General features: G+C 42.9%; 1 protein-coding gene across 4 annotated transcripts in view; it reads right to left on the reverse strand.

The window, feature by feature from the left end:
- Window positions 1-394: 394 nt before the first annotated feature.
- The window catches only part of JADE2 (jade family PHD finger 2), a 216,727-nt gene continuing 191,649 nt past the window's right edge, over window positions 395-25,472 (reverse strand). For all 4 annotated transcript variants that reach the window (XM_034778226.1, XM_034778225.1, XM_034778224.1 and 1 more), the window contains 3 exons: window positions 17,277-17,394; window positions 11,502-11,630; window positions 395-5,956 (listed from right to left, as the gene is read on the reverse strand). In XM_034778226.1, coding sequence (XP_034634117.1) covers window positions 5,070-5,956; window positions 11,502-11,630; window positions 17,277-17,394 — 1,134 coding nt within the window. In that variant the 3' untranslated portion in view covers window positions 395-5,069. The remainder of the gene's footprint in view (window positions 5,957-11,501; window positions 11,631-17,276; window positions 17,395-25,472) is intronic.

Genomic DNA, 25,472 nt, shown 5'->3' on the forward strand with positions numbered 1-25,472 from the left:
CTCGGCCGAGACTTCTACAACCCTGTTCATTCACAATGAATACAAATAGATCCCACACTACCTTAAAACATTGATAAAGCCTTTTTCAACTCCTCCCCCAGAGCAATAAATTACAGAGCTGACAAGTAAGCATTCCTGTTGAGCTCTGTAATGGTTAACTTATGTTGGGTAATGGAAATCTATTGCTCATTGAAAGTGACGGGCAGTTACATAGTTCCCTAATAGTATATTAACAGTTTACTAACCTTAACAGAAACAAATGAATGTCATAGATGTAGTACAAATCAAATCCTCTTTACTAAGGTAGGGGGACACTTGGAAGACGAGTCCTTCGATACCAAGGTGAATTTGCTACACTGGAACCTGTTGACTACATAATACTCAAACAAAAATGTACACATAAAACACTGCTTTATTGACTGCATTTGCCAACACATTGAGGAATGCAAAGTTTTGTCCATAAGCAATGGGCCATGGTCCCAATGTGTATTAAAGCATACACTAAATCTAAACATGATGAAAAGAATGGCAGACAGAGCTATTGCAAGGCAACACAAACAGCATGCATAATACAGTTTCACACGGAACAAGTTTGATACATTATATTGCTTTAAGGATTAACTAACATGGAAAATGTACAAAAAGGAGAAATAGGTTTTTGCATTAATGAAAAATACATTTTTTTCTCTACAAAGGAATTTCTAATACAAGAAAATAAATATTGCAACATAAGCCAAAAATAATTTAAAATTGCTCTTTTCAATATATTTCAATATTTCTCTTTTATATTAACAAATGGCACATCACGTTCTTTGAAACAAAGAAAACAGAAGGATTTCTCCTCCTGTGACATTCATATAGTTTCCTGTAACTGATGTGAAGCGGGTCTGTTTCGTGTGTGGAATGGAGCAAAGTACATGGGAATTTCCTTAAAGAACAACCAAAATTAACACACTGCCCTGGCAATAGACAGAGAAGTTCCTTCATGACGAGTTGCTAGTCCTTAGGCTGATGTGGATAACACCAGGATGGGTTCACTAAAATACTAACAATACAAAAAGTGAGAGAAATCTTCTGTTCTCTCCCCCTTGTGTTGAAATGGCTAATTCTCTATTGTGCTTTGAGGGAAAGTGTCATCCAAATATTAGACATTTAAAAATAAAAATAAATAAAGGTGCAAAATATCCCCAATACAGCTTATCCAGAAGAGCAAAATTATATGGGGTGAAAAATGAATGTGTGAACTCAGAATTGTCTTCAGGAAACTCCAATGGGCACCAATGCTTTAACACTAATTTGGGTTGTTCTCTATGAATTAGAAATGAGCGTTGATCAGAGCCTACGTGCATCATCACATTAACCCACAAGTGTGGTGGTGCTTTTCAAAGGAAACAGGTCCCTTTTACAGTGCAAATATCAACTCCTGCAGTTATATATCATCTTAAAGACATCTGTTTAATAAAATAAACCATTATACTTTTTTCTTTCTAATCATTTCAAAATACATTTACAATACATCAAAAATATTTTCCTTGTACATTTTTCTTTCCTTAATTATTAACATTTCTGTTATGAAATAAGTAGGTGGCATAGGAACAAAGGGCATGTGGAGTGTTTCTTAGGAACCAGGTGTCTAATGACTGAATATAGTAGCTAGGTTTCCAGGGCTTTGGTGGGGCCACTGGAATGGCTGTGAAATGGCCTTGGTCCTGATTGGAGGTGGGGTTAGATCTGGCCTCCTGCCCACAGTGAATGCCTCTGTCCTACCTTTCCCCTGCTGGAATCCACCTCTTCCCTGATAACCTCTTTCGTTGTTAGCCAGCCAGCCTGCTGTCAATTCTCACGCCTTTGGAAGCAATAGCAGGTGGCCAGTGGAGGTCTGGAGATTTCCTAGACATCTTGAGCAAAACAGCCTCTGTAAGTCTATTTTAGTGTGGCCCCCACTAAATGTATGGAGTAGAATACTGTATGGGCATCTGTACATGGACATCAATGGTGCAGTATGGGTGCCGCTGGGAACATGTCTTAGCCCTCAAATTATCTCTAGAGCTCTTCTGTTAAACCAGGACACTCTAGGGATTATTATTACTGGTTCTAATAAATCAAAGAATCCACTCAAATGAATCCCACAGCAATTATACAAAATGTCAATAGTTAACTCAAGCCAAAAGACAACGGATTCAGCATCTACATACAGTACTGAGCGCTCTCATAGAGTGTGTATACCAGATACATGTTCTGCCACTGCCTGGTAATACTCTTCTGGATTCTTCTCTCCCAGTAATTCTGATAAGCTCTTCTCTGTTAGTTTCCTCTCATTCTCTTGTTCTTATTTTACATACAAACAGGCCAAATTTGGCCCCTCTGTGTGCAGTTTTAGTCCCTGATCACAAATCACAATGCCTAAAGTCTTGTTGTGGCTGTTTTGAACTGTTCTTTTTTTTTTTTTGGTTTTGAACTACTTCCTGATCACAGTAACAATGGAGTGTATCACAGTGCTGCATCGGAATCAACAGAAATATGGTGCCACTTTCGTTTGGTTGTTCTTTAAAGTCTATCCCCTTTTGCTCTCCTGTACTGAGCAAGCAAGGAATGCAGAAGCTAATGAGTGAAGCTGTGTACAGTGAGATTTGTGTCTGTTTTTTTTTTTTTTACCATAGTTGAAGTGAAGCACACGGAAGCAAGATTCATTAAAAGGCAGCATATTGATTATTGTTATGACTCTTATACTAGGATACTGTAGCTAAAGCTAGCAAGCCTGATAAGATAAACTAAGTCCTATTTACTGTATTTAACATTATCTGAACATACTGAGCCTTAATTAATGAGCAGACTTTAGTTTCCAACCTCAGCGGATTATGCTAATTTATAACAACGTTTTTAGGTGGTTCCTTTTTTTTCTTCTTTTTCGACAATAATTTGTATAAAATGTATCAAATGAGGAAAACACCCAGGTACGTTTGGTTTTAGAGTTGATTTTTTGGAATTAGCCAATCTTATTAATTTCACTGCAATCTGATAATAATTTGATAAGAATTGATCAGAAGGACTTTTGAAGATTTAAAAACGCTACGATAGTCAATTTTCGGAGTCACAGAGTTTAAAGAAAGCTCAGAGTCAAATGAGTAAAAAGCATCAGAAATCAAAACAGCAGGGCGCAGCTTCAGTGACAGAAGCATCCCCCCTCAGCAAGCTTGGAAACTAACACCTCAGTTTTGTGTCATGAATGTGTCTCTAGTCCTTTGTTGCTAAATAACTTCCAATTTTTCCAAATGACAAGTTTCCGGTTTCTGGCTGTGCTGCTTTATTGTCAAAATATTCTTTGGCATACACAAAATTATTTGACTGATTCATCTGTTTTTGTGTTTAAAGGGATGGGTTTTACCAGTTGCAGAAGTGTCCCAGGTTTTTTTTTTTTTATTTTTAAAAAACAACAGAAAAAAGTTTCAGTGAATTCCTTTTTTTGTTTGTTTGTTTTTTGTTCCCTGAGCTCACACTGGGGTCACTCCAATAAAACACGCGGTACGATTTAACTGTGACCTTTGAAGCCAAAACTGAAATAATGGTGCAATTAAGTGCAAACATGGAAATTCGCCTGACTCATAGGTAACATGGGCTTTTAAACGACATTTAAGGCTTATAGGGGACATTTTATGCATTAAATTATTATAATATTTATAATGTCAGCTTTTGTGAATCACCCTCCTACATCAAGTCAACAGCTTGTAACTAGGATTCAAAGAATAAAAAAAAGGATGGGGAGGGATAAATTTATTGTTTTAGTTATGGTATTTAGTAGAACAACAAAATGGCTGTCGTGCATGGTGAGTTTACATGTACAATAGAGCCCTGCGTGGGACTAGTATAGAACCCTGCAGTGGGACTGGGATCTTGTGGGTCCCACTGCCATAATAGAGGAAGCAAGTGGGAGTGGGTGTTGCAGGGCAGGACGGAACCAGGATTAAAAGTAGTCCCACAGGGCTCGAATGTACAGCTCCCAGCACAGCTGAATGTAATTTCAACCATTAATGATGAAGTGCTGGCATCAGCTCTTTTGCCAAACTGATTTGATATTTTACAACCCTCCTGTTTTTGAAGACATTTTTCCCCCTCCATCCCGCTCCATTTTGGCCCAAATGTTTTGGTAAAGGCTAATCAATTAACCTGAGTAAATCACTTAAAATTTTCAAATAACCTTAAAGGGTTCAAAGGACCTCCGAGGTTTACATAACATCAATAAATACCCAGAGCTACTCAGGAGGAATATTTGTAGATAGCGTTGCAGCTCTAATACAGATATGTGTCTCTTCTATCTACTGAAAGCCTTTGATGACTGTTTACAGTGCTGCCGACTATCTCTGACAGATGTAGTGGCAGGGCTAAATCTTGGTTCTTGGCCCCTGGACGGATTCTGATCAAACTGGAAGGTGAGAAAAAACACAGGATTTAATAAAATATAAATAGAATGTTGTTTTCCTCCACCCATAAGTGCTTTCTTCAAATAAGCTTTTTGTGCTTTTTAAAAAAAAAATATTTTAGTATCGCTTATTTTACTTCCTTGTGCGCGCGCAAACACACGGACAGATAGTGACTTTTTCAGTAAGTTCTGTGTGTGTGGGTGGTTCTCATAGTACCCCAATACCCTGACATACAGGGGCAATAATCCCAGGCAGAGCATGAAATCTGTCTGTCTTTAAATAATGCCCATAAAACTGTCATCCCTGCAGAAACAACGGATACTGGCAAAATTAAACCTCTTTATTAAGAATCTAGGATGTCTTGCTCATTGCCTGCAAGCACAAGTCCCTTAATGCGCATGCTTGCATTTCTTTTAACTGGGATATGCAAGTTAACTAAGAAGGGACAACTACTGTTACAGTAATCTATGTTGGTGATGGTTAAGCTGTATCTCAGGCATACAGAGAAGAGAAAGACCACAGTGCTGAATTTTAAACTATATATACATATTAAAAAACCCTTTTGTTATGATACCAGGCAAAAATTGAACATGGCAGTTGTAACTGGGTTTAGGCTTCATAGAACTGTCACAGTTGGTAAATCTGGTGGAGTTATGATGCCAAAATACTCATTCTGACAATATCCTCATTTCCTGAATCTAATTGGTTATGTTGCACTCTGCCACTACCGGATTCCATGTCGGAGTCGCTCATCTCTGCATCAGAAAAATAGCCATCAGTCTCATTGTCAAAATGATGCAAGATGACCTTTGACTTTTCACTGACTGGAGGCCCGTTAACGGTGTCAGGCTTCTGGATCTGTGACCTCTTAGTCCCTCTGCTCTCCTTTGGTAATTTGAACCTCACTACCGTTTTCAGACTACCTACTGAGTCAGGCACTTTAGTCAGAGAACTGGACTCACACTGAGTACAATTCACTGTCTCCTCCTCATTGCTTAAGGAGCTTCTCAGACACAATGAGGCATGAGAATCATTTGCTTTTGGAACAGGATGTGAAGATCCCTTCTTAGCTGTCTTTTTTATTTCACTGGCCCCTTTGCGATCCATGTGAAGTTTCACCGTTCCTTTCTCTGATTTGCTAGGTCTTGCATCATGGGCGAAGGGCTCTGTGGTATCATTTGATAAGTTATTCGTGTTGTTAGTCCACTGATTTGAATCCTCCTCTTGGTGACTCCTGAAGATTGTGTTCAAGTCATTTCTTGACAGTTTTTTCTTAGTGTTCATTCTCATTTTGTTTTTAACTTTCTTTGTTGCATCACTATGCTTGAATGGTGACTTCAACGAATGATCCATCATAAAACTTAACAAGGTCTCTTCATCTTGTAAAAGCTCCTCTGAAAGGCCTGGAGTGTTGTCTTCATGGTGGCCATTGTTCAAGGACCACTCACTCATTGGCATGTTCTCAGTGGTAATCTGAACTGACTGGGCCAACCAGCTATTGAAGAAGGTCCCATCTATGGGAAAGGAAGTTGACAAACCTGTAAAAATAAAAAGGACAACTGTCTTAGAAGTCAGAATCATTCAGTTTGTGCTTTGATTGTAAGAGGCACCAATGCAGTGTCAAAACTATAAACTGCAGTAAGGAACCTGGAACAATTCTTTGGTATTCGGCAAACAAGGAGGATCTCCAGTGTCTATTGTAATGCACCATACAGCATGTAATGTGTGAGTAAATGGCAAACATACTTTACTTCAGGTAATAATGGTTAATTTGGGGTATTCTTATACCTTACATGATAGCGACCTACACCGTCCACCACTTATAACATTGCCTCCAGATTGGACATCTATGAGGACTGAACCTGGAATGTTTGGATCGAAAAGCATGAGCTTTGACTGCATAAATTAAAGGACTAGGCCCAAGAGCCAAATCATATTCCTCTATGTGTGGTCTAGCTACTAGAAAGGGGACAAAGACCTACAGTGTGTTAGGGCAGATTATATGGTGTTCAAGACGAACTACGCACAGAACTTTAACCAGCAAGGCTGAGAAGATTGTGAAGGCTGGGTGATTGGGGAGAACAGGACTGAAACACCCTGGTATCTGGCCACACAGAATTATTACAGTTCCTTCAGCTATAGTGCTAACACATGCAGGAAACCCTGAAGAATGGGCAGGAGATGAAGGGCTGGATGAATTCAGCTATGAGAACTCTACTTCTACAGGCTGCTGCTTTGGGTTGATGAGAGCCCTAGGACAGAACACTTACATGGGGGCTGGGGTAGAAACACCCTCCTGGCATAATCTTTATATGGGTAGTTAGGTAAGGAAGGTCTTTGGCTGGATTCTTGCCTTCCCCTTTGCTGGGAAAACACAAACAACATCACTGGTTCTACATACTATGTTTTAGCTACTTAAAACAGTTATTCTAATTTTCTTCTTCAACTCTATGGGCACTGATAGCTGGTTAGGATCACACTAGTGTGAATGTAATATTATCAGAACCAGAATAAGTGAAAACTGATGATCATGCTTATGATTAATAATTCTAGAGAGCCCCAAAAGTATGTTTCACAGCACAGACACAAAAACGTGGGCCTCGCCCCAAAGAGTATACCACCTACCCGAGATATATAATAGCATGAGTAGGATTTGCCACACAGCTCAGATCAACTGGCCTCTGTCACTAGCTAGCATCCAATGCTTCAGAAGTCAAACCCCATCCCCCATGAGATGTCTCATCATTTGTGGAAATGATGGACAGAGTGGGGAAAAAACTCCTGCCTGACCCTTCAATGCTCCATGAGTACCCTGAAGCATGTGTATGATAGTCCTCACCAGAGCTGCATAACTATAAAAGGTATTAATGGTCATAAAAATGAGAACCCTTTTCATATATTATCCGACTCCCCCATCTGTGGCAGCGCATTTTGAAGGTTGATTATATATTGCATGAAGAAAAGTTTCCTTTAAGTGCTGCAGATGTATTCAGTATTCATTTACTGGAGTGGCCCTTTAGTTCTCTTGCTATGGGGCAGAGCATAAAGGAGAGACCAAGTGGTCATGCTGGTAAGCAATCCATTAAGCCATAAGGTAAGACCCGAGGTTTAATGTGCAGTATATGTCAATCGCTCTATATTAGATACAGTGTTAGCTTCCTCAAATAAATATCTGCCTTGGATCATTCATTTTGACTGCCTGTGACGCCGATGCTTTCGCAGAAGTACCTCTGAGCTTGGACTAAGCAAATATTAGTACAGAAACCTTCCTCAAATTTAAAAAGGCTGATTGACTTTAACATGCAGTTGTACAGCCATTGCACACACATTAAAACAGGAACAGTGCTGGCAGCATTTCATACTGGCTTTGAGGTGTCAAATGTTGGGCTGAAGTCTTCACTTAGGCTAAACTCTCATTGAAGTCAGTGGAAGCTTGGGCTAAGGACTGCGCAAGAACCTCAGGATTTGGTCTGAGTATTTACTTATGATTTAGCCAAATTTCTAAAGACAGGCAGTGATAAAAGTGTCTATATCATATGATGTCATTAAACAGAGAGCGGTTTTAATCTATTCCCAGCAGCTCTGAAATAACACTGTAGACACTCCTATTCTTAAGCTGTTACTTTTCATGTTCATATTATTGTAACAGACTGGACTAATTTTATCTGATCCTAAGAATTTGGTAAATCCTTACAGAGAAGAGGATTTGCACCTGGAGACAATTATTGGATTATGCTATTTAATTTCGTAGAGAAAAGTGAAAGTGTGATAACAGTCTGTGCTGTAAAAAATCAGCTCTGTGCAACATGGACCTACTGATTTTCAAAATCACGCCTAGTAAAGTCCATGCTACAGAGTTCTTTTGCCTTGAGTCATTTCCTGCCATTGGTGCTGTAGATGGATTTTCCCACTGGCACCTGGTAGACTGCATTCATTAGGTACAAAAGAGACTGGCTAAACTGGAGCAAGAACGATCAGTGGGTTGGAGGGATTGACTGATGAGGAAAGTTTAAAGCAGCTAAATGTGTAGGATTCAGTGAAGACAGAAGGGCGCAGGCATTAGAGTCATCTATACATACTTGAAAGGAGTGAATACCGGAGAGGAATTATTTGGAGTAGCACAAAGAGGACTCACTAGAAGTAAAAGAGGGAAGAATTTGGTTGAAAAACTTCCTAGTATTGAGGTTTGCCTGCGTGTGGAATAGCTCTCAAGAGAAGTGGTGGAGGTCACCACTACTTATCTACCTACTTTTAGAAGTTCTAAGTGCCTTTAAAATGTATGGGAGGGAACACTTCTGCACTGGCAGAGGGAAGAAAACAAAGAGATCCTAATAGCACAGGTGTGTCCCTGTTCTAATTGTTATGACTGAAACCCACTGGAATTGTACATTAAAAACTGGTCTCATTCATGTGAGCAGTTGTAATGATGCTCACTGTGTACTATGGGAACATCCTGTTAAATAGAGAGATCTGATGACTATATTCATCAAAAATGTCTCTAAAGAAAAGCTCCCTGTTGTAATGATTGTTTGGTTTCTGATATTTACATGGCAAGGATTTGTAAACTTGTTAATACTCTCTCAATAAATTGTAAAAAAAATAATAAAAACATTGGACTTATTTATAAAATGGATGAGAAAAGGGCAGATTTTTGATGGAGTATTTTTTTCTCTTTTTTAAAAAGAAACTACAGATGGGTTAGGGGAGAGGTCACTGGGACTGTGTTGTGGAGGAAGCGATTCATGTCTATAGTTGTTGTTCTTGTGAGGAGGTTTGTATCATTCATTGTTTTAAAGATTTCAACACTTTCTTTTTTAAAATGATGGCAGGACATGTGGCCCAGTATCTCCCTTTCATAAGGAATAAGAAAATATTTCTGCCAAGTATCAGCACAGAATTAACTATTTGATTTAAATCAGTTGCTGCTGTAGGTGTAGGATATGCCTAAGGGGGAAAAAAAATGAGTGTTGCAGACAATAACTAAAATTTACAGGGGGCTTTTCACAACATGTCAAGCCATCATGGGAGCTGTCTCAAGGGAAGGACTTTTGGGTCATTCTAAGCTAGCGGAACAGGACAGCTGATCTAAATAGTAACAGAGAATGTCCTTCATTAAGTAAAATTCTTCCTCTAAGGCTTCAGTTTCAGAGTTAGCAAATTGTAAGAAAAAACAAACAGGATTTTATATTAACAGAAAAGTGAAGAGAAAGCCAAGTATAAGCCCCTGCCCCAAACCCCTCCCCCAGAAGTTCTTTCCCTTTCTAGGGCCAGGGAGTTATTTTTATAGTGTTCCCTGGCTTTCCTCTGAATTGCTGATTGGGCTGTCAGTTCCGGTGCTAGGTCATTACACCTGTGGGAGAGCTGAACATAGAATTAACCCCTTGCTTGCTGGTGCTCAAGTCAAGCTTCTGCACCTGGCCACAGTAATCTGACACAAGGGGGGGGGGGCATGGAATTAAAAATGTCATTTAATCAACATCAGAAAGTAGGAAAGAGATCAAATTCTACAAGAAATCATTTGTGGTTGCTAAGGGAATTGTTGAAAAAGCCCTTTTTCTTTAGGTCTTTTCCCCTGCTATGTAGCAGGGGGTTATTTTTGATGGTGGACTGGGTGGTGTGTTATATATCAACATAATGCACAGAATGACAGTAATGGGGGCAGAATCAGGCCCTTTATGACATGGAAAAAGACTGGAAATAGTGCTGAGAAAGCGGCATCACTTTGCATCCATCTCCTGGCTGGTCTGGGACTGCCAGCAGCAGCCACTTGGCCGAACGAATTCCTGTGATGGAGGTTGCATAGAGGAACAGAGCAGCATGCATTGAACTAAAACACATGGCCCATGCAGTTTACTCACAAGCAGCAGCAGGACGCATGGTGCAGACTATTCAGAGAATGAACACTACACTAGAGTGGAGAAGTCAGATTACATTGCCAGAAAGTAAAATCACTATTTCTCATTGCAATATTCTAATGCATTCTTCCAGCTGGAGTTCAACCCTTCAGCCTGATAGCTGAATACTTCCTAAGTTTTTGTGCCACTAGCTGACAGCCTACAGACAAAGGACCCCATCTACAGTGTCAGGGTGGGGGTTAGTGTACTCTGGTCCCTCTAGTACAGAGCAGAAGCAGTGTAAGGAAGCTCACACAGCCAATGTCTGTGATGTAACTCCAATGTGGATAAGCAAGAGAACCTAGTCCAGGGGTCTCAAACACGCGGCCCATGGGCCGCATGCAGCCCATGGAGTTCTTTCGTGCGGCCCGCCAAGCTCCCCACGCTCCCCTCCCCACCTACCCCGTGTCGCCACAAGCCCCACGCTGCTCCCTGAAGTAGCTGAACTACTGTATGTCCCTGCAGCCCTGAGCAAGGGGGTGGGAGGCAAGTAGAGGGCTCCGTGCTCTTGCAGCTCCCATTGGCCAGGAACTGGGAACCACAGTCAATGGGAGCTTTGGAGGAGGTACCTGGAGGAGCAGCAAGAGCAGCACATGGCGCCGTCTCCCCCCCACCCCGCGGGACTCCGGCTGCTTCCTGGAGCGGAGCGGGGACAGGGCAGGCAGGCAGGGAGCCTGCCCTGGCCGTGGGGCGCAGCGCTGTCACCCCACTCTAGGTAAGCGGTGCCGGGCTGGAGCCTGTACCCCGCACCCTTTCTGCACCCCAACCCCCTGCCCGGAGACCCTGCCACATCCCACACCCCTCCTGCACCCCAGCTCCCTCCTCTGNCCCTGCCCGGAGACCCTGCCACATCCCACACCCCTCCTGCACCCCAGGAATGGGGGCAGGGAAAGGGCGAAAAGAGGTGAGGCGGGGCGGGGCCTCATGGAAGAGGTGGAGTGGAGGTGGGGCCAGGGGCAACGAGGGGGGGTGTCAGTGATGTGGCCCTTGGGCCAATGCACTAGTCCTCATGCGGCCCTCAAGGTCATCTGAGTTTGAGACCCCTGGCCTAATCTCTAGGGCTATCTGTGGCATTAAGCACTACATTTAACCCACCCCCATAAGGGAAGCCTTTGGAATTCCTTAACTCTATGACTTTGGCCTCTGCACTCAGTATATTTCAGTGCTGTGTTCTGACAGTCAGACTTACCCAGCTGTCCCAAGACTGAGTCGTTCCCTGGTTTCCTTTTTTCTTTCTTCTCAGGGCTACTTTTTCTACCATCTCTTCCTTTTCTTTTGGGGTCACTTTTCTTTCCCTTTGTTCTCTTCCCAGTTTGTTCTGTTTTTTTTTTTCAAATAAAAAGAAATGTGAGCTCACGTAACCAGGTAACATGATGATGAACACTTTGGAGCATTCAGGAGCACTGAGATAAGGATGAAGTTAAGAACTGGAAGAATCCTTGCTAATCACCTTCTGTGAAACAATAGCAGGCTCTAGTGCAAATCTGGGTCAAGAGTTGCAAAGGAGATCGGTGTACCGCCATTTGGGGCAAGTGGACACTACAGAGCTCTAGATTAAGGAAAGGGTTTCAGTCCCAGAGACCGTATAAAGAAGAAATTTGGGCTTTGATCCAGCAAAGCACTTAAGCACAAACTGAACTTTAAACACAAGTGGTTCCACTGAAATCACTGGACTGCTCATTTGCTTAAAATTAAGCACTTGCTTAAGTGCTTTGCTGGATCAAGGCCTTTGGGCACCAAGATTTCAGTCCTGAGAATGCAGTGCTTATAAACCAAACCCCTACATAGGAACACTCCAAAAGACTGAGGCAATTCCAAACTTTAGAGCTTGTGGTATAATGCGAATTTGCAATGTAAACTACAAGCAAATGCAAAGTGCTTATCAACCTACTCTTCCATTGCTGGTATAAGGTCACAAAACAAGTTTGACAAAGATCTTATTGGCAGCATTTTTAAGCAGACCTGTCTTGATTTGATCTTTTGGATATAATAACTACCCTTGCTTACACTGTATAACAACGGAAAAAAAAAACCTCTAACACCTAAACACTGCATAAAATCCAACTAAACCGAGTGGGAGAGACTTGGCTATTGAAAACTGCCTATTGAAAACCAGGAATATAAATCACAGCTATTTGGACATTCAACTAAAAATCAATATATACTAAATGGTTTTGCATATGTACTGGATTTATTCTTCTTGGGGGAACAGGATTAAGATGTACCCTCTGAAAAGAATAATTTGTATTACTAGGTGAAATACTCAAAGCTTTTTATATATTAAGGGTCCAAATCTTCACCTGCAGAAGCTCATGCTAAATCTCCTACTACCTTCAGTGGGGAAAGAACAGGGCCCTAAAAGCAAAAGTAGGAGCCTGGATGGCTGAAGGAATTGGAAATATGATTTCTAGCTTTCTGTAATCTGATCATTAGCTTGAAGCTGACCCAAGTTGGCACTGACCAAAAGTTATTACTATGTGATGGCTGTAAAATGACAACTGAGCAATAATTCTAAGAGATCTATGCAGTGATCGGTGGAAGGTATCAGCTTCATATAAACCACCATCAGATTTGTTAGCAGTCTTAGCAGAGAGGCCATGGAGGCTGAAGTCTCCTCTCTCTCTAGAGGTAGTCTCTCTAGGTTGAAATGTAGTGGTGGAATTTGCATTACAGCTGCCTGAGAATATCTGTGGGTCTGGATTAAGAGAGGATTTACATTTCCAGGATTGCCAATCCAGGATCTTTCATGAGCAATGGACTCACTGAAAGAAAGAAAGAAAATAAACATTGATATATACTACATTCCTGCCAAATAACTCCAGAAGACTGGGGAAGTTCCAAACAGACACATTTTTCACCTGACTTACAAATAAAAATATGACTTTGTTTAGACATCACAATGGTTCTAAACAGAAATATGAATGTTACCTTTTCAAAAGGAGCCTGTCAAAATAACAGCCACATTTCACAGTCAGGAGTCAACTTGACATTTCATGCAAGACATATATGTGAGATAGAAGAGGGGTAGTTTTACGTGGGCAATTCCCAACAGCTTTAATAAGAACCTCCTGCCTAAATGATCACTCATCAATGGGAAAATAAACCTCCAAGTTAGGAGTTTTAGGAGGAGACTCTTCCAAAAATACAGTGTGCCAAACGTGCCTATGGGGTAACTCCACCAGGTTGTGTTGATTAATTGCCATGCCCCATAATAATCAGCAACTGCACTCAATCGGGAAGAGTGATACAGATTTCTTGCTTTCCCCCCAAAAGTTATTGATATGTCGGCCAATGAAATCAAGTGTCAGAGGGGAGGAAATACTGGTGAGGAAATATTAGGAGACAAATTTTCTCCTCCACTTGCAAATCATTTCGTGTCGTAAAACTGAACAACAAATTTTCCAAGAGCCCTGGTCCTGCCAGGGGCTGATCATCCTTCACTGCCATTGAGGTCGACAGCAGCTCAGCAATTTATGGAGGCCAACAGCATTTTATAGGATTGGACCTTAAAACCGTGCCTCTCTTGTACCATAATGAAATGGAGAGTAGTTACTGCCACATGAAGCAACTCTACTGATTTGGCTCATAACACTACAAAAGGCTGTCCTACTGTCAGAAACAAAGCTGAGCTCAGGGGGGTCTCAGGGAAGCATACAGATGTCCGAGCTCTCGTGTGCTAACTTGTGTAGTAGGAGCCAATGCAGTAGAAGAATATGCAAATAATCAAATGGTCTCAGAAACTGACAACTCTGCACCCCAATCCTCTCTGTACTACGAGCCATCCTATCTACATGGGGAAGCACTTGACTTCTCTTGAGGGAAACTATTATCACTGATTTCTTCAACTCACTTATTAGAGCTTCATTTTGGTACTATCCTTCATTCTCCTTAGCTGAACAAAGCTGTGGAGATCTGCATCTCATGGCTTACTGTTCAGATTGGCTTAATTTCCCCCGTGGAAATAAAATCATGATGAAGTGTCCATTTGAAAGTCATTCCCATTTATTTTAAGCAAACAATAAATACTGCTCAGATACAAGCTTGAACACTTACAATTTTACAGCAGTAAAATTCCTCATTCCTTCAAGTCATTCAGAGCAGTTCTTATTTCTGGACTTCAAATGCTGTCCCAAGGAAATCTTGTTACTTTCAAAGTAGGTAAAGGTTCAAAACAACCCTTCTGGTCAGAATACCCTGAACTTTGTAGATGCGCACCTAACTTAAGAGGAATGCTTACAACCCACAACTCAAAATAAAGTCAACAAGCTGGATTAAATCTCTGGAAAAACTTCCTAACTGTAAGAACAGTAGGACAACGGAACAGACAACCTAGGGAGGTTGGGGAAGCTCCTTCGTTGGAGCTTTTCAAAAGGAGGCTGGAGAGCCATCTCTCTTGAATGGTTTAGACATGACAAATCCTGCATCTTGGCACAGGGTTAGACTAGATCAGTGGTTCTCCAACTACTGTACCCCTTTCAGGAGTCTGATTTGTCTTGTGTACCCCCAAGTTTCACCTCACTTAAAAATTACTTGCTTACAAAATCAGACATAAAAATACAAAAGTGTCACAGCACACTCTGACTGAAAAACTGCTTATGTTCTCATTTTTACTATATAATTATAAAATAAACTGGAATATAAATAGTGTACTTATATTTCAGTGAATAGTATATAGAGCAGTATAAACAAGTCATTGTGTGTATGAAAAGTTAGTTTATACTGACTTCGCTGATGCTTTTTATGTAGCCTGTTGTAAAACTAGGCAAATATCTAGATGAGTTGATGTACCCCCTGGAAGACTTCTGGGTACCCTGAGGGGTACGTTTACCCCTGGTTGAGAACCACTGGACTAGATAACCTTTGTGGTCCCTTCTAACCCTATGATTCTTCTACTCTTATTCACGATGTCAACAAGTAGCTTCACTAATTACCATGTGATCACTTATGGAGTAAGGTATCTTTCAATAAAGGCTATCAGAGTTAGTCCCAGTGGGATCAGCAAGTGCTCAACACTCAGTACCTCTACTAATCAGGCCCTCTATGTAAAATAGGCCCCACTCAAAGACTCAGCGCATAACTTCCCCACAACTTTGGGATAGTTTTGATCTGGATCCAAAAGACAGGTCCTATTCTGAGAAGTGCAGAACACCTGAAATTTCCACTGAAGACAATCAGTGTCATGGCTGGTCAGCCTCACCCAGTAGCAGACTTTTTGTGGCTTGGGCCCATCTCTGACTAGGCCATACTGTATATGATTATTGGATCTTCCTCTCTGCACTATAGAGCAGCCCGGGTCAGGCTACCAAGAAAAATTTGCACGGAATCAAAGTCACAAACTTTTCAACACCACCTTTCTCAGACTCAAAACTTGAGTCAAAGGAAACTTTGGTAAGGGAAAGTGCAGTCCAGACAGTTCCTAAGAAACCCCAAACACGTGATGGCTTCAGAAGCAACTCCAAAGCCACAAACACAACAACTGGCGGAGGAGTCTGCCAAAGAACCAGATGCTGTTTCTGGAAAAACTGTTATGCAGCCTTGGTTTTTGAGTCTTGTACTGCCATTGAAAAAAGGAAGAGGAATTTATGAGATGTGGGCTCAACCACTGCATGTTTAAAAAAAAAATAATCAAAGAAAAAAAGAAAGAAATTAATTCTATATTCGCTATTTAATAAAATGCTGCCAAGTGCTTCCCGTACTGTGTGCAAGATGTTCTCCGCTAATAGATACGTATAGCCGAGTGAATTACAGACAATCAGTGTTAAAATGAGATGGCATCTAGGAGCAAAAGACATTCCATCAGCAGCTTAACCTTTGATTCTTAACAGAGCCAGAGGCAACTGAAAAGAAGCCAATGCAACTGCTACTAAAACACACCAACGAGCCAGATGCCACAACTAAAAACACCAACCTCTCTAGCCTTGCACCCAGCATTTGTAATCACCATCCAAACAGGATGAGGAGTTGGAACGGAACAATGTGCTCCAGTCACAGCATCTCACTGCAGGCCAGACTGATGTCTTAATTTAACTATCCAGCAAAATGATTAGCGTTTACTACCCAGAGGTGATACAGATCTACTTTGTATAGGGTCAGTGAAAACTACCATCTCAGCCTCTCAGCAGAGTCAGGGTAGGAAATGTACTCTTCCCTGTTCTTAATAAAACAGTAATAATCAGAATACTCAAAATGCACAGTGCTTGATCGCCTGTCGATTTCAAAGCAAGTGAGGAAGGAGGAGGAGGAATCATTCTCTTCCTCCCTCCCCGCATTTTGCAGTTGGGGAAACTGAGGGTGTGTATACACTGGAGATATAAGGTGTAAATTCCAGCTTGAGCAGATATCAAGCTAGTGTGCTAACAACAGGAGTGTAGTAGTGGCAGTGAGAACGCCAGGAGGGGCTAGCTGCCCTGAGCACATACCTATCGTCTCAGATGGGATTAGACTCGGGGTGGGTAGCCCCCTCACGCTGCCACGGTTACACTTTGTTCTTAGCACATAGCTCGATCAGAGCTAGCCTGGGTATGTCTTCTTGAGCTGGAACTCCAACTCTAGCGCAGAAATTCCCTGAGACTCAGAGAAGATAAGGTCCCGATTCTGCCCTCACTTAAAGGGTGAAACTCTTACTGACTTTTATGAGAGGGCAGAACTGAGGCCTAAATGACTTGTCCACGGTGGCACAGTGAGTCTGTGGTGAAACAGAGGCTTGAACCCAGGTCCTGACCCCCAGTTCTATGCTCTACCACAAGCCTACCCTGGACAGGGCATAAGCTCCCAAGTATCTATAATTTGCACAAGATAGCTCAACCACATGTTTATCAACATAAAAAAAGGAAGGAAAGACCTAATCTGGGGATGCTTTTGCTTCCACGTGCGCCGGTTTGGATATGAGTGTTTCATAGTATATGTTGGAACTGGAAGCATCTGTGATTACAAGTACTCCCAAGCCATTAGCAGAAGTACCTACCTGGATAAAGATCCTTCTTGATCAGTTGCATCTGGAGATGGAAGATCTGCTCCTGAAGTTTGCAAATGGAGTGTTTCATTTTCTCCCGCCTCGTCACCATGTAGCAGAGATTTCTAACCTGCAGAAACACAAGAAAGAGTTTCCACTTTCTGAGTGGACTCTGAGAAAAGCCCCAGCTGCTCGGCAGTGCTACTGAAGAGTCAGCTGACGAAGGTGGCTCTCTAGATGCTGTCCCTTCTCTGTTGCTCAGAGAAATCCCAAGTATTATGATTATGGTCTACCATACTGCCTAGGAACCCTTAACCAGGCCCCAGGACCCCACCATGTTAGGCGCTGTACAAAGACACTCTTCTTTTTATCCTCATTTGTCTGTTCACCTTATGCTCGGATGCGTGATGCTGGGATTCTGGTATGCCCAAGTGATTTTGAGTAGGTCAGGCCTGCAGGATAGGAGCCATCAACAGGCTCCTGGTCTAGCAAAAAAGATATTCAGAGAACAGGGACAGAGGCAAAAGGCTTCAGTTCTGGCTCTGGGAGCCCGAGCCTTGCAGGAGGGAGAGGGACAGGAGCACTGTGTAAGTGGCAGTAGCTGGAGTCATTATGCGTGCAGAGGCCAGAAGGCACAATGCATCCAGGGACACAGAGGCAGCCTGCTCACCAGTGACAGAACCTACACCCAAAGAACATGTGTAGCATGTGCTCTCCCAGTACAGCTCTCCAGACACTAGCCAGCGTGCAAGAGGGAAAGAGGCCATGGCTATCTCCACACCCAATCCCTTTTTGTCCCCTTTGAGGTCTGGAACACTCCTGGCAGTATTATCTGCTCCCCTTGTGAACAGGCAGCCATAACACAGCTGCCCCCGCATGGAGAATGTTAGGGGGAAGGGACTTTCCTGGGATTTCTTCCTCCCACCCATGCTCTGGGGCAGTGGACTGTCTGCTCTTATTAGGCTGTGCCTCAAGCATCCATGGAGAGGTTGCTCTGCAGGCCTTCTCTGATGGGAACCATGGATGTCCAGAGGGCATGGCCAACATAGGGACCCAGTAATGGCTCCTATGCACAGATCCCCACACCGATTGCTGCTGATGGCCAGGAAAGAGACGCACATCGCTGCTCCTTTTGTACCCAAGCTGTGGGGCAGTTATGCCACTATCCAATTGGATTCCTCCCTCCACTCCTGGGCAAGTGAAGACCCCAAACAGAAAGGGGTGCACAGTGAACAGACATGCTGGTCACTGAATGCTTGCCAGACCCTTTGCTTTAATCTACAACACATTTACAGACTCTATTTTATCCACATTTTGTGCACAATGTTTCAAGCTTTGGTTTATTTGAGGTTTTATTTGCCATCTTCTGCTGAACATAAAATATCAGGAAGTTTGACCTTTACCTTTACCATTGAAGTCAAAGTTCAGTAACTTGAATTCAGGAGAAAGGTCTGGACTTCAGCATTAGAGCTTCCCCGTGCTTCAGTCTAGAGTGTCCAAGAGATGTAGGAACTAGGAAGTTACACTTGACCATCTGGACCCATATCCTGGTACAATTACTCAAGATTAACTTTCAGTACTTGTTGTGGCACAATCTTTAAGCCATGCTGCTGATCTGAATGAAAGGATTCAGTAACTAACATCCCATGGGGGTGGGAGCAGGGTGGGGCGGGGTAACTTGCGTTACCAATTTACCCAGTTTTGGTTTTGGGAATTAGCTTTACAACCACTGTGGTCGACAGATTTGCTTAATTTAACGCAATGGCTATTGTGACAGACATAATGAACGAGTTAATGTCTGTAAAGTGCTCTGTGATCCGTGGATGAAAAAATGCAACAGAAGTGCAAAAGATTTTATTATATGCGGATATTTAAGGACCACAGTAAAGGCGTGGCAGGCAAAAAGTGAGGAGCGCATCCAACTATCAGGCCAGGCTGACAGCTAGTGCAAATCAGTGTAGCTCCACTGACTGCAGTAGGGCTATGCCTATTGACACCCGCTGAGGATCTGGACCGTACGTGCCTTAAAAATTGTACAAATCCAAAGGTTATCTGGTATGTTTTCCCCTGGGTTCACTCCTGCAGTTCTGATTCATATGTTCTATTTAGGGTGACCATACGTCCTGTTTTGGCTGGGATAGTCCCTTTTTGAAGCCCTGTCCTGGTCATCCCGACTTTTTTGGCAAAAGTGGGCATTTGTCCTGTTTGTTCTTGCCAACTTCATCAGCTGGCAACAGCAAGTGGTACAAATGTCCACTTTTGTCAAAAAGTGGGGTGTGGAGGACCTGGGGGGGTGGGGAGTGGTAAGGCCAGCCCCCTGGGGAGGCAGGGCTCAGGCTGGGGGCAGGCTGGGCTCGAGCGAGCAGCGCCGCCAGCCCCGTGCAGACTGGGGGGTTGCCCTGGGCGTGCGCCTCGGGCCAGCCCCATGCAGGGGAGGAGGGAGGGTTCAGGCTAGCCCCAGGGAGTGTCCTATTTTCCCTTTGGGAAATATGGTCACCCTAGTTCTACTGAAATCAAGAGGAGTTTTGCATGAGTTTGGGCTGCAGGATTAGGCAGTGAGGAAGTTACCCGCCATTACAATAATAGAAGCAAAATATGCATTTATTTGAGAATTGTGCATGTAAAACTATTTGCACACCTAGCATAACAAGCTACTGAAATCAGGGACTCCTCATAAAATTGACTATTACAGCAGTACAGCGTAAAGGGAGCCCAGGTTGGTGGGTCAGTCGTACCCCAGTAGCAGGTGGCATCCCAGGGGGAACCCATCACAAAAGTTATGCCAATATACTCTAGAATCTTGCTCACTGCACCATCCTATATGTTGTTTATTCATAGAAGTCAAATATTTGCCTTTAGTTGCGGTGTATTTTGTCCAACACGGAGAACTTTGTTCAAAACAAGAGAAACTTTCTGTGTGCAAATGACAAAGCTTCAGAAATAAGTCTAGTCATCAAGAGGTCAAAACTGTCCCAAACCTTCTAGGACTGTCACTCTCCTGAATACCTGTAACCTCCCCATCCCTCTCCAGAGAAACGCTAAGTACTGTACACTTCAGGAATTTCAAAGGGGAAGTAAAAACCTGCACAAGCAAAGGCAGCCATAGACTGAGGGGAGAGGGAGGAAGAAGTAACCCAAGTGTTAAGTTACTTCCTTACAGTCATTGTGCTGGTGCATGTCCAGGACTCCAGCGCTCAGGACTGACACCTGAATTCAGGATCAGTCCTCAAGCTGAAGAATTGCAGCCCTCCTCTGTTTGCTCTTCCAGTTCAGTGCAGGGTAAAACATAACTGCTTTCCTCCAACAAGACTTTGTTTATGGTTCAAGCCTTTTGTCACGCTCTGTCAGTGACACTGAGTAAGGTAAACAGAGGCGCAGCTCTGATGCGGTCCTGAGCCCACCTGATTTCCTGGTTCTTCCAGTCACTGATGAGCCAAGCTCTGCTCTCATTAATATTCTGTCTCAGCCCACTCAAGACCTATCCATTTACAATGGATGAGCTCAATGGACGTGCATGTGGGGAACTCAAAGTTGAATTTGCTCTGATATCTTTACCAGTGCCAGGTTCAATCCTGCCCTCTAATGAGAGACACAGAAAGCTGGCCACACCTAAAACACAGCCCCACAGCTCAGGTCCCCACAAGGGCTGGGTCTGGTGGCATGCTCACCCCCATACAAGTTGCCATCAGCTGCAAACCACTAACTAGCAAACAATGGATGCGCATGTTGCTCCTGCTCAGCAAAGGACACCTCTCAGCCAGCCCTGACCGGCAGCATCCCTGTAGCAAAAAATGCAGCAGGCATCCTCTCTGTTTTCCATTGCTCCACTGGTGAGGGCAGGATTTGGTCCCTAATGTGTAAGCTGCTCATCTGAACTTCTGTGCCGCTGGTTAAATGTCAGATGCACATGCAGAGGTTACTGATCAAAATTCCCTCGGCAGCCTGCAAAGATGGTGCAGTTGCCAAGTGATACCAGCTAACATTTGTCTTGTGCTGAATGTAAGCACTGCAGTTTTTGTCAGCCTGAAGTATCTGTGGTTGGAGTGACAGTCTGACGCTGTCTCCATGGCTGTGTCTTTGGGGGAGGAGGGGGGGAGGGAAGAGGGTCAATAATTTTTAGAGGAAATGTATTGTCTCTGCTGTAAAACAGAAAATGCTAATGGAATCTAATCTGACTTTACAGTGAGTGTTTACTCAGCCTCCTGACTTTCCAAAAGCCACAGCTAGATGGGGGCTCAAGAGGAAGGCAATAAACTAGGAGACAAAAGTTAGGTCCTAGGAACTGACATTGAAGTGAATTGGCCACAAGGACATTTTCAATAACTTGTATTGACACACCAATAAATTCTTTCTTTTTTTCTTTCTCCCAATCTGCTCTATCCAAATCACTTAGCAGACCTTGTGTATGACTCACAGATTACCTAGACTGAAAGTGTTCAGGAGCCTTTGTGTCTCTAATAGTGACACATCAAACCTGACCTTTCCCCCCCCCCCACCTTCTTTAATGTGGCTACCAAAATTATAAACAGCAGTCCTGTGTGTCATGGGCTGTTTCTGAAAGCTTCATTGCCCGTGGTAATGGGGAGACATCATGTATTTACATTTGCCCCATGCTCTGCATTTGCTCGCTCTTTACCAATGAATTAATGCCCATGAATTTTCACACTGACAGTGAGCTTCCAGGATCTGAATTGTAAATAACAGCCTAGACAAACAAAACAACTGCTTGTAAGTGAGGTAATTAAAGACGAGCCCCTGTGCTCAAACAATTATGCTTTTCAAAGGCTCTGAATGCAGGGGGACAATCATGGCCATTTGCTAATGGCATGATGTTTTTTTCAATATTAAAAATAAATTGTTAAATAGGGATAGACGGAGATAACTGAACCACAGAAATGGAGAAGACCTATTAAATTATCTAGTCCATCCCCTTGCAAGTGCATGATTGCTACCCGCAGTTCATTTTCTAGCAGTTTGTCCCAGTCAGTGAGGCATCCATTATTTCTCTTGGGAAAACTATTCCTCAGTGTAATTGATCTCACTGCCAGGAAATTTTCCCAATATTCAGCCTATTTCCTTTCTAAATTTGATTCTGTTATTTCTAGTGATATCCCCTTGCAGCCCCCAAAATAATTATTCCCTCCCTTGGCACGTTTGTGTCCTTCCCAGATTGTAGGTGGTCCTCCAGTCCTCTTTCTTTCACTGCTTAGCCATGCTATACATATTTAGCTCTTTAATCAGCCGTTTCATCAATTCTGTGGCTCTTATCTGAACTCCCTCCAATATGACTGCATCTTTCTGGTATTGAGATGAGATGGGCTTTACTGCCAATCCCTTCCTTTGTAAGCTACAAAGTCATACATGATTATCTAAACATCTAGGGGCATTGGAATTACCTCAGGACAACTGGGAAGCACTTACTTTGTAGGAGGGAAAGCTGGTCTTTTTTTTTTTTATAATATAAAGAAGTGATTTATATAGTGTATATTTTAATATGTGCCCTTCAAACATCAAACTGAAATTTCTTTATGAGGAAAACAACTGCCTCTGGCAACCTGTGTATCAAAATGTTTGGCAGTATCTTTCCTCTAGGATTTTGTAGTTTTGAAAGAAAACATTATTTGCCTCTGCTTAGACATTGCTATTTACACTACTAAACAACACCCCTCCTGCCTCCCCCGGCCAACCTCTGATGCCGACCTGATCCCCTTGGAAGTGTAGAGCTTTTTGTTGCAGCTGATTTAAACAGACCAATACTTGGAGTAGGTTAAAAACAAAGTCCTGTTAGAGTTCCAGGAACAGAGAAGTGGACATTTCAGTAGAGGAAATTTGCTGAAAAGGAAATTTAAAAGTGCTAGAATCATAGCTGTTAAGTGATGGCAAATATCTACTAGGTCATGTAGTCTACACCCCAAGGTTCTCTAGCCCACTCTCCCTAGTCTTGTCTATCTCTCTATTCTTCTGTATAAAGAAGAACAGGAGTACTTGTGGCACCTTAGAGACTAACAAATTTATTAGAGCATAAGCTTTCGTGGACTACAGCCCACTTCTTCGGATGCATATATGCATATATACTTCTTCTATATGCATCCGAAGAAGTGGGCTGTAGTCCACGAAAGCTTATGCTCTAATAAATTTGTTAGTCTCTAAGGTGCCACAAGTACTCCTGTTCTTCTTTTTGCGGATACAGACTAACACGGCTGTTACTCTGAAACCATTCTTCTGTATGGATCTCCACTACAAAAAGGACAAGGTCTAACAACCTCACCCATAAGAACATCTCTACCTGATGTCATCTGAGATCAAGCATGCCTGTGCACACCTTTGCTCACCATGGCACCAGTCTCATGGCACATGCAGAGTCTGTAGCACACTGCCCAAGGCTCGAGCCACTTAGCAAAGCTAACTTGGACCCCTAGTAGCTCTTTAAATCTTAAATCTCTGAAGCAGCAGTGGGTGTTGGGCACCAGCAAAGATTGAACCCGACTCGGTGATATCAGTTTGGGGCAGATCAGGGCACTAGTTTGAGCCACGGGTGTGTGCAAAAAACATTACAAGAAGTAGAAAATGTTATTCTCGGGTCCTTTCTTTAGGATCTCTGTCTCTCAGAAACTCCATGGCCAAATGACTCCAAATTTGCACCACTAAAGCTACCCCAGATCCTGTAAGTGAGTCACATAAAGGCAGAGAGGAAGACCAGGGTGATCAAAGCTGGCATCTAAATTCCACAAGCAAGTAGCTCAGTTTAGGCTGCGTTAAACTGTAATATGTTTCTGGATGATCGGGCTTTCACATCAGTTAGGCAAAGATTTATCTGTAGTCCCAATGTTCCTGGAAAGTAATAGCATCCAGAGAATATTTCTGAGTGTGCCCGATTTAAAATCCCATTCTTAGTAACGGAGCTACACCTGATGCACCAAGCCAGAATGGACAAGACAGGAGCGAGGTTAGCTCAAGGCTAACACATTCCCTATGCTAAAAATAATAATAATTAATAATCTTCTCTTCTATCGGGTCTTTCTCCTGAGGAGCTCAAAGTACTAAACAAACACTAACTAAGTCTCACAACAGCCTGGTGAGGTAGATAAAGGGATGTACAAGGAAGACATCACTCCCAACCATGGCCCACTCCAAGAAGCATCACCTACCCACCACCTTCTGCTGCACCCTGGAATTTCCTTGGAGGTCTTCCATCCAAGGACTGACCAGCTCCATCCCTATTTAGCTTGAGAAAGATGGCAATATCAAAGCACAAGCTAAAATATGCTTTTTCCTGCTTCCCTCCTATCCCACCTGCTCCCCTTAAATGCTCAGGACAAACTGTGCCACTCTGCCAACCTGCTCCTTTCTCTCTCTCACTCCTGAAAGACCAGGCCAAACAGCAGCTGAGGGCTGGCCTGCAAGTGTTCTGTGCTCTCTGTTTAATCCCCAGCTGAACTCAGCTGTTTCCTTTGCTGAGTGATTCAGGCAGAGTGGATAGCACTGATGGTTGCACTGACTGAAGGAGAAGAGGGATGGCACTTTGTAGGTGGGCAGTCCTTCCACACACCAGCAAGGAGAAGTGTGGAATATAGGGAGGAAGGAAGGTTCGTAGCAGAAGAAACAAAGTCCTAGTTTCCCTCTAGCTCTGTCCAGCTTCCCCTCAGTATCATATAAGCCTCCCACAACCCACGCCTTAAATTTGGCACAGCCGTGTAAGCTGCATTGCATCTAAGATGTCCTCTATGAAGGCCTATATTCTGTACTTTCAGGTCATGGACCCCATGCTCTAATAGGCCTTTCCCATAAATCTATGACCCTATTTCCTGGGCACTATTCCTTCCTGCTACAGTGGTTTTCAATACCCATTCAGTGGTTTGGCATCCCTCTCTCTCCCCACTGCCAATTTTGTGTCATTTCACTACACATTTTGTACTGCTTCTTCCCCTTCCTATTTTTGTCTCTCCCGGCACCTGGCCCCCCTGCTCATACCGTCTCTGCTGACCCTACTATTTCTGTCAGCTCCGTGCCTGTATGCAGTCATTAAAATGAAATTTACAAGAATTTAAGAGTGCTAACATGGTGCTTCAGAAAGCAGGTCTCTTATAAATTTCCCTTTGCTGCCTGCATACACAAGCCGAGCCAGCAGCGGACGCACCAGGGGAGAGCAGGCGGCGTTAAGTGCGAGAGATCAGTCACAATCATTTGTTATTGTAACTTAGCTGACAT

The sequence above is a fragment of the Trachemys scripta genome, chromosome 8 (assembly GCF_013100865.1).
Source record: "Trachemys scripta elegans isolate TJP31775 chromosome 8, CAS_Tse_1.0, whole genome shotgun sequence".
In the NCBI taxonomy this organism is placed as follows: domain Eukaryota; kingdom Metazoa; phylum Chordata; order Testudines; family Emydidae; genus Trachemys; species Trachemys scripta.